We start from the raw sequence: 12,735 nt of genomic DNA on the forward strand, positions 1-12,735 counted from the left end.
AACACATGAAAAGACCTAGGTTTACAATTTATGATTAAAACTCTACTATCTACACAATATACATAGACATCAAATGTAAAAACTTAAATATCTTAGAAACAGTAGCCAATCAGTTGTTTTAATTGTCATATTTGAATTCAGCACATCAAAATACATAATAAATAGCACATTTTATCTCTGAAGCAGACGACTTCTCAAAAATTGTAGACCAGTGTAATATAGGAACTAGGGGCCACCAAATGAAATTAATGATCAGCAGGTTTAAAACAAATAAAAGGAAGTTCTTTTTCACACAGTGCACAGTCAACTTGTGGTGATGGACGGCAGGAGAGAGATCACTTGATCATTACCTGTTAGGTTCACTCCCTCTGGGGCACCTGTCATTGGCCACTGTCAGTAGACAGGATACTGGGCTGGATGGACCTTTGGTCTGATCCAGTACGGCCATTCTTATGTTATGTTAAGTCAGACAGGACCCTCTGTAGTGTGACTCCCCTCCCAGGGCACATTCTCACTAGGCAAAGCTCCTTGGCTTCAGTGTCTCCTTGGGTCTGACCTTGGACCGTTCAGCACCACTGTTCCACGCCGTGAGCTCCCCATAGTGTGAGTCAACCCGAATAGGACATCTGGTGAAGCCTTACACCCCCCCAAAAGGGTCATGTACCCCCAGCTTCATAGTCAACAGGGACACTCAGCCAGCAAGGTAAAACAGAATGGTTGATTAGTTGTCTAGAACACAGCATAGAACAGATCGTGTTAGCACAGAAATCAGGAAGTTACAACGAAGTCCATCTTAGGGGGGATCCAGAGCCCTGGGCTCTCCCCCCAAGTTCCAACCAGGAGACTGACCAGCTTCCAGCCGCCCAGCTTCAGTCACGCACAGCTGCTCCTCTCCTTCCTTTGTCTCTTTTCTGAGCAAACAGATCACCTAACCTCCATCTCTCACTTTGTTCTCCAACACCTCCAGTTGATTCTTGCAGAGAATGGGCCCTGGCCATCAGTTGCCAGGCTACAGAGTGTCAGCCATATCACACACCCTTGTCCCACCACTTAGATACTTGAATAACACATAGGGGAAACCGAGGCACACATGCAGTATTCAGACAAAACATTAAGAACATTCCCACTTTATCCCAGCATAACAATTGGTATTCCAGGTGTGGGCAGTGTTCCAGATATGTTACTGGGCTCTGAGCACCCAAAAATCTCCCCCACCTACAATATGGCATGGTTAATGAGTTTCTAGTCTTCACCAAGTTTTTCAATGATCATGACTTTCATTTTCTTTTGGAAAAAGAACAGGAGTACTTGTGGCACCTTAGAGACTAACAAATTCATTAGCGCATAAGCTTTCGTAGGCTAACACGGCTGCTACCCTGAAACCTGTCATTTTCTTTTGGCTGATTTTGAATCCTACTTTGGCATCCTCACATTTGACATTGATAGTAGTCTTTGTCATGGCATCGCCATCTGCATCCAACAGAACAATGTCATCTGCAAAGTCAGATATTTCCTCTACTCCACATAACTCTTGTATCTTCCTTTGATGTTGTTCTTCACATCATGTGATCTACCACAGTGCAGAAAAGAAGAAGTGATAAGATGCAACCTGGCTCCACTTCAGTGATATCAAACTAATCCATATCTCCACTTACTATCCTTACACAGCATTTTGAAACTTTCTATAACATCTTGACCAGTGGCGCTATCTTTCTAGGAAGCCCATATTATTGCAAGAACTTCCACGATTCTCTATGAATGCCGTGGAAAGCTTTTGTGAAATTTCTGAAGTTCAAGACTAATCTTCTTTGGTAGGTGTGCCGTTTCTTAGTCAATCATCTCCAGGTAAAGATGTGATTTACACACAATCTTTTCAGTCTAAATCCTGCTAGCATATTACAGTTTTTCACCTATAACCAGTTTGATTTGGTTCAATAGTGTACTAGAGAACACTTCCCCAGATGCTAGAATCTTTTGTTCCCCATGTAGGTAAGGTGATATTCCCTTGTTTATACTGCCAAAGTTCATCCTAGCCCTTTCGGCCATAGCATTGCACTGGGAACTTGTGGTTACTGATTATCCACCAGCACCCCCAAATGTTTTTCAGAGTCAGTGCTACCCAGCATAACATCCCCCATCCTATAAGTATGGCCTGCATTCCTTGTTGCTAGATGTATGACCTTATATTTGTCTGTATTAAAAAACATATTGTTTGCCTGCCCTCAGGTTACCAAGTGATCCAGATTGCTCTTTATCAGTGACCAGTCCTCTTCATTATTTACCACTCCCCCAATCTTTGTATCATCTGCTGCAAATGTAACAATAATGACTAAGCTTTCTTCCATTTTTCTGAGAAAAATTTTAAATAGCATCGGGCCAAGAACCTTCGGGACCCCACTAGAAACCCACACACTCTATGAGAATGGGAATAAACTGGCATGAATACGTTTAGGCTGGAAATTAGAAGAAGGTTTCTAACCATCAGAGGAAGACAGTTCTGGAACAACCTCCCAATACAGGTAGCGGGGGCAAACAACCCAGCTAATTTTAAAATACATTTTAAAATTTGATAAATTTATGAACAGGATTATATGATGAAGTTACCTGTGACAGCAGGACTCTGGACACAGCGATCCAGTCCTGTGTGCTATGATTGCTCATTTAGATAGCAGTTAATCCACTGGATGTATGCCAGGCTGTATTGTGCTGGAAGGGCACAAGGCGGTGGTAGTGGGGAAGGGGATATGTTTGAGGGGCACCTGTGAGGTGTAGGAATGAGGGGACTTTGTGGGCATATTGCACCACCTCTTGGCTAGCAGCTCTGCTCTCCACCTGGTCATCCCTGGCCCCAGTAGAGCTGGAGTGGCTGTGCAGAGGGAAAGTAGTAACCAAGGGGCTGTGAGGGGTACATTTATCAGCTGGAGACCCAAGGGGGAGGGGAGGCACACTGCAGATGCTCTACTCCCCTTTGGGGGCTAACAAGGGGAAGGGATTCTGCACAAACCTGAGACCATCCCATGGAAATGACACTGGAGCTCTGAGACATGTGAACTGACCCATTCTCTTCCTCATCCCCTCACAGTCTATCCCAGTTTCTGTTGTGGACTACCAACAAGCTCCCTATGCATGTGCTCAAATGATTCCAAATTTGCACCACAAGCTCTACTCCAGCCCCTGATATGGCACCACAGTTTTAAAGCAATTTACATATATATTTTGAAAATTGTAAGCACCTCATTTTGGAGGAGGGGCTGTATATCTGAAACTGTTGATGAAATGGCCAGTTTGCACCACAAAGTCTGCCTTCATGCTGCAGCGTACCAGTTGTCAAGACAACCTCCCTGTGCATGTGGGTTTCAAAGCATTTTGAATATTAACAATTAAAACCCTAACGTTGATATCACATAATTTTCTAAGGGCTGCTCTATGTCAGGAACCCCTTGGTAAACAGCCCCAAATTCGGCTCAGTGACCCATCCTGGAGCCCCACTGAGGCAGGGCACTTTTCAAGCAGTCTGAGTCAGCATGTGGATTTTACACCACTTAGAAAAATTGGCTGTTAACAGTAAGCAGCTCTCAACATTTGCTATTATGGTGCTACTCCCCCACTCTAACAAGCAGGTGAATATTGAGTAGGGGTAGGTAGGAGGTATGACCTCTGCAGGTGTCATGAGTGAGACAGTTACTGAATACTGTGTCCTGTTTTGGGCTTCAGAAAAGAGGTACAAGAATGAGCAGCGGAAGTCTGGAAACCCTGCCTTACAGTGAAAGACTAAAGAAGCTCGGTCTGTTTAGAGGTGACTGGATCACAGTACAAATACATGCATGGGGAAGATATTTCTGAGAGTAGGCAGCTCTTTAATCTCCCATACAAAGGCAGAACAAGACAAATGCAGACTGGAAATCAGCTAAAGGTTTTCATCAGTGAGGGTAATTAACCTTAGACAGCATGGTGGATTCTCCATCACTTAAAACCAGTAAATGGCTAGTGGATAGTTTTGCTAAAAGACTTATTCTGGCTCAGCCAGGCATTCTGGTCTGGATGCAGGGTCACTGGGTGAGATTCTCCAGCTAGGTGATGCAGGCGCTCAGACTGGCTCATACTGTGCCTCACTTTTGTCCCCACTAAAGCAGCTGGACCCCACACCCTCTGCCCTACACATCAGCCTGCTGTGTGATCTCCCCAAATCCAACTGGCCATGCCACGCCTTCTCACAGCCTGCTGTGCTCTGCTTTGCCCACTCGTCTCCCGTGCCCCTCACCCAACCTGCCATATTCTGTGCATGCCTGCTGCTGGGAGCCACTTTGCTTTATGTCCAATCCCTCTCTGAGCATGGACAAGACAAAAGAGTGGAGAAACAGAAAAAAAGGAGTGGAAAGGGGGAAGAAGATGGAGGGAGGGAGACAAGCCCATCAAGTGAGGTGTGTGCAGCTGGGGTCACTTCCCAAGGCTGCTCCAGAGCTAATGATGCCTGCAGCTGCATGGATTCTGTAGCTGGTGGCAGGAGAAGGGGATCCTGTTACATGGGGCTACTTCCAACAGCTGGAGGGGCAAGGGAAGTGAGATGAGAGGGAATGAGTTCCCTATGAAATGCACACAAGGCTCCAAGGAACAAAGCTCCCGCTGTGGGGAAGTGCCTGACTACTCCAGTGCAAGCCTCTCTCAGTAGGGGGACCTGTAGGGAGCCAGGCAGGAGTGCTGGCCATTGGGGGAACTCCTGGATACTCCAGTCCCCTTCTCTCTCACCAAGAGGTGTTCTAGGGAGCATGGCAGGAGAGGTGGTGGGGGCACTGTGGGGAGTAGGACAGGAACTTAGGTTTTGGAGGGAGAGTGCAGCACGGGGCACTGTAGGGAGTGGGGTGATAGCCATGGCTGTTGGGAGGGGGCAGCATGCGCCCATATAGGGCATGGGGCAAGAGTGCTGGACAGGGGCTCCCTGTTACTCTAGTCTTAACCTCCCAGCAGGAGAGGCCAGTGGTGAAATTGCTTCTAGGGCCTGGGCTGCCTGAGGGGCTGACATGTGACCCAGGTTAGGAGGCTCCTAAGAGCTGTTTGCAGCCCCCAGCTGGGCCCTTTCCCTGGGGCTCATCTATGTTCCTGTGCTGCTTGCTCACGGGCGCTGAGGCCCCAGCCCCAGTGTGGGGAGGAGCTGCAGCTATGGAGGGTGAACTTCACTTCACCCGGGCCTGTCCCAGCTGCCTCCCTTTTGCCTCCTTTTCCGGGGTCTGTTCTCCCCTCCGAGCTCTCAGTGGGAGATGAGCCCTGGGCAGTGTCCCCCAGAGGGGATGTTCTTGGGAAAGGAGCCATTAGTGGCTGACCTGGAGCTGCAGGGAACTGGAGGGATCTTGGGGCAGCCTCCCCACAGAAACGAGAACCCAGGATATTGGGCCAGGAGCCCTGGGTTCAAGGTGCAGGTTCTGAACCCCCCCGGTGCCCCTGATGCTCTGGCAATGTTGGCTTCCCCCGCCCTGCCCTTCTTTCAGGGCCCAGCTGTTGGCTGGGCTGGGGCTCCTCTCCTGTCACTGCCACTGAGAAGCTCAGAACCAAGGAGTCTTTCTGAAAGTTGTGCTGTAGCCCAGCTGGGAGCAGGTGAGCAGGGCGTACTGGCTGGCAGCTCAGCCTGTCCCTTAAGCCTGTGACAGCCCGCTCCTCACTGCAGCCCTGGCCGGAGGTCTGGGAGTGCTGACACTTGAGGCCCTAACAGCAGGATGGGATCCTGAGGTGCAGGAGGGGTGTTTCCAGCCCCTATGTCCCAGAGAGCATAGTGGGATGCTCAGAATAAGGCTCTCCTGCCCCCCTTGAAGTTGGGTCACTTGCAAAGAGACCAAGAGGAGGACCTCTGGGCCCCGCCTGCAGCACCAGGCCCCCCAACAGTGCTGCAAGGGGATGACCAGTGGGAGAGGGCAGTGGGAGGTGCTGGCTGCTCAGTGGAAGGTGAGAAGCAAGTCCTGGCTAGCTGCTTTCCCTGCAGCTTCTCTGCACTGGGGGGAGAGCAGCAGGTGAGTGCCAGCCTGTGCTGCACTGTGGGACAGGCTCGCATCTCCCAGGCTGGGCTTGGGCAAGGACACTGGGGTAAATCTGTGGAGCTCAGCCTCTCTGCCCAGTGGCCTTTCCTGGGGCAAGTCTCAAGACCACCAGGGGCCTGGACAGCACAACGATGGGCACCAGAAACAGGGAGGCCACTAAACTAAGAACATGAGTAGTAGTGGCCTGACCCATGGCACCTCCAGCAGCACAGCAGCCCCTATTGCTGCAGGGGGCCAGCTCCGACTGCGGGCAGAAATGCCCGTTACTGAGTCCCCACCCCACTTCCTGCAGCACCCCCAAGTGCTGGGACGAGCACTGACTACAAGGGGAGAGTGCCTCTGTTTGAGTCCCCTGCCTCCAGTTTGCAAGGAGGGACGTGCTCCCACCATCCCTTGGAGAACGCTGCACTGATCACTCATTGGGCGGGTATCGATTTACCTATCCTAGGTGGAGTAGCTGAGCACCTCAGTATCTGTGAAGTGTTTACCCTCCCGAGACCCTTGCAGCATCCCCACTGTATAGATGGGAACGGCAGCCCAGAGAAGCTGTCACTCGCCTGTGGACACACAGACAGTCTTTGGTGGTGCATGGAATTGGACCCGGGCTTCCTGAGTCCTAGCTTAGCCCACTAACTCCTGACCATCCTGCCTCCTACATGCGGAAGGTCTTGAGCTGCCCTTGGGATGGCCGGGAGAGCTGGGCCTGGCTGCTGCGCTCCAGCCCCACTGCTGCTCCCACTGACATAGTGCCTTTCCACCAGATCACGGCCACGGATGCAGACAGTGGCCCATTCAGCTCCCTCTCCTACTCCATCGGCTCCGGCATTGGCAGCGTTGTTCCCACGCAGTTCAGCATCGATGAGCACACTGGGCAGCTGTGCACAGTGCAGGGCCTGGACCGCGACGAGGGGGCCACTGCCTATGACTTCACTGTCACTGCTGTCGATGGGGTGAGCGCTGATGAAAGGAGGCTGGGCCCGGGAGGGGAGGGGCTGAGCAGTGGGTGAAGGGGGATGGGCCCATGGGGGAAGAGGCTGAGTAATGAAGGAAGGGGGTCATGGGATGATGCGGAAAGGTGGGATGGCCCTTGGATGGAACTGAGCGATGGGACAGGGGCAGCTGGGCCCCTGAGGGTGCTGAGCAATGGGGCAGAGGCAGCTGGGCCCCCAGGGGTGCTGAGCAATGGGGCAGGGGCAGCTGGGCCCCGGGAGGTGCTGAGTGATGGGGAAGGCGGGGGATGGGCCAACGGGGAGTGAGGAATTGGGCGGGGGAGGGAGTTCTGCCCCCAGCCTAGTACTGTTCAGAAGGTTATCCCTGTCATCCCATCCCCCCCAGGGCAGTGAGGGCTTCCCAGCAGCCCAGCCCTGAGCAGAGTTATGCCTGGTCCTGTCCTCCTCCAGGGTGGTCTGAACTCCATGGTGTACGTGAAGGTTTTCCTGGAGGATGTGAACGATAACCGTCCGGCGTTCTACCCGCTGGAGTACGCAGCCAGCATCAGCACGCAGAGCATGCCGGGCACAGCCGTGCTGCGCGTCATGGCCCACGACAAGGACGAGGGCCCCCATGGGAAGGTGACGTACCACATTGTCTCAGGGAACTCGCCCCCTCTCTTCTCTCTGCACAAGGACACAGGTAAGAGCCCTTGGTGCCCTGGCCAGGTGTGGGGATGGGTGGGGGGAAGGGATCTTCCCCAGGGTGATACTCAGTCAGCTACAGACAGAGGGTATGGGGGGATGTGACACCTGTCAGTGTTACTGTACAGCACGCTCATCAGCTCCACAGAAGGGCAGCCCCACCAGCCAGCAGCCCCCTTTCTCCTCAGCATTCCCCCTGCCCTGTTTCCACTATCCCTCCCCTCCCTGCTCGGCCAGGAGTGTGGGGCGGGGAGGAGGGCTCCAGCTGGGGGTGTGGGCTCTGGGGTGGGGCCAAGGATGAGGGGTTTGGGGTGCAGGAGGGGCTCAGGGCTGGAGCAGGGTGTTGGGATGTTGAGAGGGTGCAGGCTCTGGGAGAGAGTTTGGGGTGCAGGGTCCTGGCAGCACTTACCACAGCTCCCAGGAAGCGTCCGCTAGGTCCCGGTAGCCCCTAGGTGCATGGGCGGCCAGAGGGGCTCCGCATGCTCCCCTCATGCCCACAGGCGCTGCCCCTGCAGCTCCTATTGGTCACAGTTCCCGACCAATGAGAGCTGCAGAGCCGGCACTGGGGCAAGGGCAGCACACAGAGCCTCCTTGGCCGCCCATGCACCATGGGGCCTCAAGGACCTGGCGGCCGCTTCTCAGAGCCACGCAGAGCTAGAGCAGGCAGGGAGCCTGCCTTAGCCCCAGGTCCCTGCTGCACCACCAACAGGACTTTTAACGGCCCAGTCAGCGGTGCCAACCTGAGCCGCCAGGGTCCGTTTTCAACCGAGTATTCTGGTTGAAAACTGGATGCCTGGCAACCCTATTCCCTGCATTCCTGACCACATTCCCTGGGCCCAGAGAGGCTCCATACCCATGGCCCATTCCCCAGGGCACTACTTTTCCTGACACCCTTCCCCCACAGGGCCAGGGCCAGGGCCAGGGCCAGGGCCAGGGCCCAGGCCCTTTCTAGACTGAACTCCACCCCTCTCCCCTCCATCCCCCCAGAATCGGCAGACTGATCTCCCCACAGCCAATGCTGAGATAAACGGGGCCAGGTTCACTCTCCCCCTCCACCCTCTTTTGGCCTTTCTAGGACTGATGGGTCCAGGGCTGAATACAGTGGGAGAGGAGGGAAGGGGAAGGGAGTAGGGTCTCCTCAGACCCCTATAGAGAGGGGCTGCCCCTCCTTGCCCCCAGATGTAGCCCCCATCTCTCTTTGCAAATGCCATCCACTTTCGTTCCCCCTCTGACCCCTGGAGTCAATCTCTGGGGTTGGCATCTCTCTCCCTTGGTTATTCCCAGGCTCGTAGCTTGTTTCTGCATCCCTAGAACAGGGAGGGGAAGTGCATTTCCTGCTGGGGGAGGGGGACACAGTGTTCAATCCTACAGCACTTCTCTTATGAGTTTCTTTCTCTTCCAGGTGTTGTCTCCCTCTCGTGGTCCCTGAGTGGCAAAGCCAACACGCTGGTGCAGCTGGTGATCTCAGCACGGGATGGAGGGGGCCTGTCAGCCCAACCCAATGCCCAAGTGAACATCAGCATCGTGGCTGGCACGGTCTCACCTCCTGTCTTTGAGCAGGCACAGTACTTCTTCACAGTGCCTGAGGACACACAGCAGGGGGCGAGTGTTGGGGCCGTCCGGGCCCATAACCCCCCAGGTATGGACCCATCGCAGCCCCCAAAACACGTTGGGCCCATGTTTCCATTTCAGGGGTCCTGTGCTCCTGCCCCACTCTGCACAGTGACCCTGCTGGGATCTCCCCCCACAGCTAGTGGCCTGCCCTCCCCCATGGTGCCCCCTGCTGGCGCCTCCACAGTGCCTCCTGTTCCTCCCATCCCCTGCTGGGAAATCCCCCCACAGCCAGTGCCCTGCCCGCCCCCACGGCGCCTCCTGCTGGGAGCTCCTCCCAAAGCCAGTGCCCTGCTTTTCCCCATGGCACCTCCTGCTGGGAGCTCCCCGCACAGCCAGTGCCCTGCCCTCCCCCACAGTGCCTCCTGCTGGGAGCTCCCTCCACAGCTAGCGGCCTGTCCACCCCCACAGTGCCCCCTGCTGGGAGCTCACCCCACATTCAGCTCCCTGCCCTCCCCCACAGCGCCCCTTGCTGGGGCAGGCTGGGTGGGTGAGTGGAGCACTGCTCTCACTGTCCTTGCTCTATATTCCCTTGTCCCCAGGTCACTCTGATGACATCTTTTATTCCATCTCCTCGGGAGATCCCCATGGCTATTTCTTCATTGACTCCAGCTTGGGACAGCTCCGCACCAGCCTCCCTCTCGATCATGAGGTCCAGGCGGTTCTGGTTCTCGACGTGCAGGCCCGAAGTGGCTCGCCGCCTGCCTACAGCAACACGCAGGTGAAGATTTCCGTGTCAGACGTGAATGACAATGCACCAGCCTTCCTGGCCCCTTCTGACTCCATCCTGCTGCCAGAGGCCACAGAGGTGGGGGCCACTGTCTACACGCTGCAGGCGGAGGATCGGGACAGTGGTGCCAACGGGCAGGTGCACTTTGAGCTGGTGTCAGGTGGGGACGGCATCTTCAGCGTGGAGCGCTCCTCTGGGACAGTGCGTGTGGTGGGGGCGCTGCAGTACGAGGCCAGTGCCGCCTATGGCCTAGCCATAGTGGCACGAGACAGCGGTGTGCCCCAGCTCAGTGCCACCTTCACCCTGCTGGTGCACGTGCAGGCAGAGCACGACCACGGGCCCATCTTTGACACACTCACCTACCGTGTGGAGGTGCGGGAGGGCACGCCTGTCTCCACTCGCTTCCTGCAGGTGCGGGCCCTGGGCCGGGACACTGGTGCCACGCCCCTCACTTACTACCTGCGTGCCGATGGCGACGCCGCTAGCTTTGGCATCGTGCCCGAGAGTGGCTGGCTCTATGTCAAGAGTGCGTTGGACCGGGAGACGCGGGACCTGTACATGCTGACAGTGCTGGCGTCTGCAGGCACAGGCGGCACCAGCAGCGAGGCTAGGAAGACGGGCACCAGCACGGTGCGGGTCAGCATCACTGACGAGAATGACAACAGCCCCCGGCTCAGCGAGGAGCGCTACTTCTTCACCATTCCCGAGAACCAGCCACCGGGCAGCAGGGTGGGCAGGGTGACAGCCAGTGACCGGGACACAGGGCAGAACAGCCGCCTCACCTACCGCCTCCTCCAGCATGACCCCAACTTCCTCATCCACATGCAGTCTGGTGAGAGACCCCACAGGCGGTGCAGGTGGAAGCAGAGGGAGAGCCCACCGAGATCCGAGTGGGCATGGAGGGGCCTGTGGAGCTCAGCAGGGGGTAACTGTGAGGGTAGAGCAGTGCTGGCCCCAATGTGGCACTAGGGGGTGCTGTGCTTCAGGGAGGGAGGTGGAGGTAGCATCATGCTACTTCGTCAGTGACTCCCCGGTCTGAGAACTACCAGAGCCGTCCCAAGGCAGAGTGCTTTGTTGGGTTGCCCTCCCTCCCACAGAAACAACAAGGATGCATCCGAAGAAGTGAGGTTTTTATTCACGAAAGCTTATGCCCAAATAAATCTGTTAGTCTTTAAGGTGCCACCAGACTCCTTGTTGTTTTTGTAGATACAGACTAACACGGCTACCCCCTGATTCTTCCCTTCCACAGGGCTCTCATGGCACTGGTGGTGCCAGCAGCCCTTTAGGCAAAGCCAGGCCCATCACTGAGCTACTGCAGCCGCAGATGTGACTGGTGGGGTGGTCCCGCCTTCCACCCGCCCAGCCCAGAGCCCAGCGCTCCGGTCAGCAGGGCCCAGGAGCCTAGAGAAGCCAGAACACAGGTGCTGAGACTTAAGGAAGCTTGTCAAGAGGGATATACAATGGACCCAGGAGTCAGGAAGGGACGTATGCACAAGGATGGGTGCGGGGGGTCACACCCCAAATGAGGGTCAGTGTCACCTTGTCTCACAGGAGGTTAGGGCTCACAGCCTAGGAAGTGGGTCGCGGTCACTCTGTCTCACAGAAGGTTAGGGGTCACACCCCGAAGGTGGGTCGGTGTCACCCTGTCTCACAGGAGGTTAGGAGTCACACCCCAGAGGAGGGTCAGTGTCAGCCTGTCTTACAGGTCATTAGGAGTCACACCGCAAAGGAGGGTTAGTGTCATCCTGTCTCAGAGGAGGTGAGTCGGTGTCACTCCGTCTCATGGGAGGTTAGAGATCACACCCCAGAGGAGGGCCTGCTGCAGCTGGCATGGCTCTCTTGTCATCAGCATTAGCTCAACTGTCCTGCCCCCCCTCTTCTGCCCTGACCTGGCATCTGCCTCGCATTGGGGTCCTTGGTGGCTGGCACAAGGGGCCATGGCTAAGTTGGATATGGTAGGGGACCCTTATGCAATTTCAGAGAGCAGCTCTAACTGTGTTCCACCAACCCCAGCTGGCTCCCTTCCCACTGCCCTTTCCCGAGGGCCCTTGTCCTGTCACCACCATCCCAGGGCCATCTCCTTCTCCATGGCCTGCTCCTTCGGGCTGGCTCCCCCTCCCACAGCCCATTCCCAAGGGTTGTGACTCCATTCCCCCAGTCCAGGACCATCTCTCTGCCCACAGTCCATTCCCCTGGGCTCTGTCCTGCCTTGCAAGCTGGGGCTCCCCTCTTCCCAGGGGGGACAGTTCCCCATCTGGAGCTGTCTCCCTGCTGGGAGTCACCGTTGGGAGCGGGCACTCTGGGAGCTGAGCTGTGTCCTTGCTTCTCTCTTGCAGGAGAGCTCACTGCCAAGCGCAGCCTGGACCGGGAGCAGCAGTCAAGCTATCAGCTGCTGGTGATCGTGCAGGATGGGGGGACGCCACCCCGCAGCGTCACGGGCACCGTCTATGTCACCGTGTTGGATGAGAATGACAATTTTCCGGCTTTCCTTCATGTGCTGGGCGGGCGGGAGCTCCTGGTGCAGGTGAGGGGGGCAGGCAGGCACTTCCTCTAAAAATTGTGAGGCTGGGAGCTTCAGATGCAAGTTGTGGGGTCCAGAGCCCTCAGTATAGATTGGGGGGGGCAGAGCTCCCACTGCAGGTTGTTGGGGGCCAAAAGCGCTTGGTGGGGGAGGAGAGGGCCCCTGTGCAGGTTGGGTGATGGGGGGTGGGGGAGGAGAGAGCTCCTGTGCAGG

General features: G+C 55.7%; 1 protein-coding gene across 1 annotated transcript in view; it reads left to right on the forward strand.

Annotated features, from left to right (window-relative positions):
* Window positions 1–402: 402 nt before the first annotated feature.
* DCHS1 (dachsous cadherin-related 1) overlaps window positions 403–12,735 on the forward strand; it is an 87,837-nt gene continuing 75,504 nt past the window's right edge. Inside the window, exons 1-6 of the mRNA XM_034780105.1 lie at window positions 403–2,519; window positions 6,788–6,976; window positions 7,427–7,658; window positions 9,063–9,299; window positions 9,814–10,833; window positions 12,338–12,542. Of these exons, the coding sequence (XP_034635996.1) occupies window positions 2,439–2,519; window positions 6,788–6,976; window positions 7,427–7,658; window positions 9,063–9,299; window positions 9,814–10,833; window positions 12,338–12,542 (1,964 nt within the window). The 5' untranslated portion in view covers window positions 403–2,438. The remainder of the gene's footprint in view (window positions 2,520–6,787; window positions 6,977–7,426; window positions 7,659–9,062; window positions 9,300–9,813; window positions 10,834–12,337; window positions 12,543–12,735) is intronic.

Source organism: Trachemys scripta, chromosome 1, assembly GCF_013100865.1.
Source record: "Trachemys scripta elegans isolate TJP31775 chromosome 1, CAS_Tse_1.0, whole genome shotgun sequence".
NCBI lineage: Eukaryota > Metazoa > Chordata > Testudines > Emydidae > Trachemys > Trachemys scripta.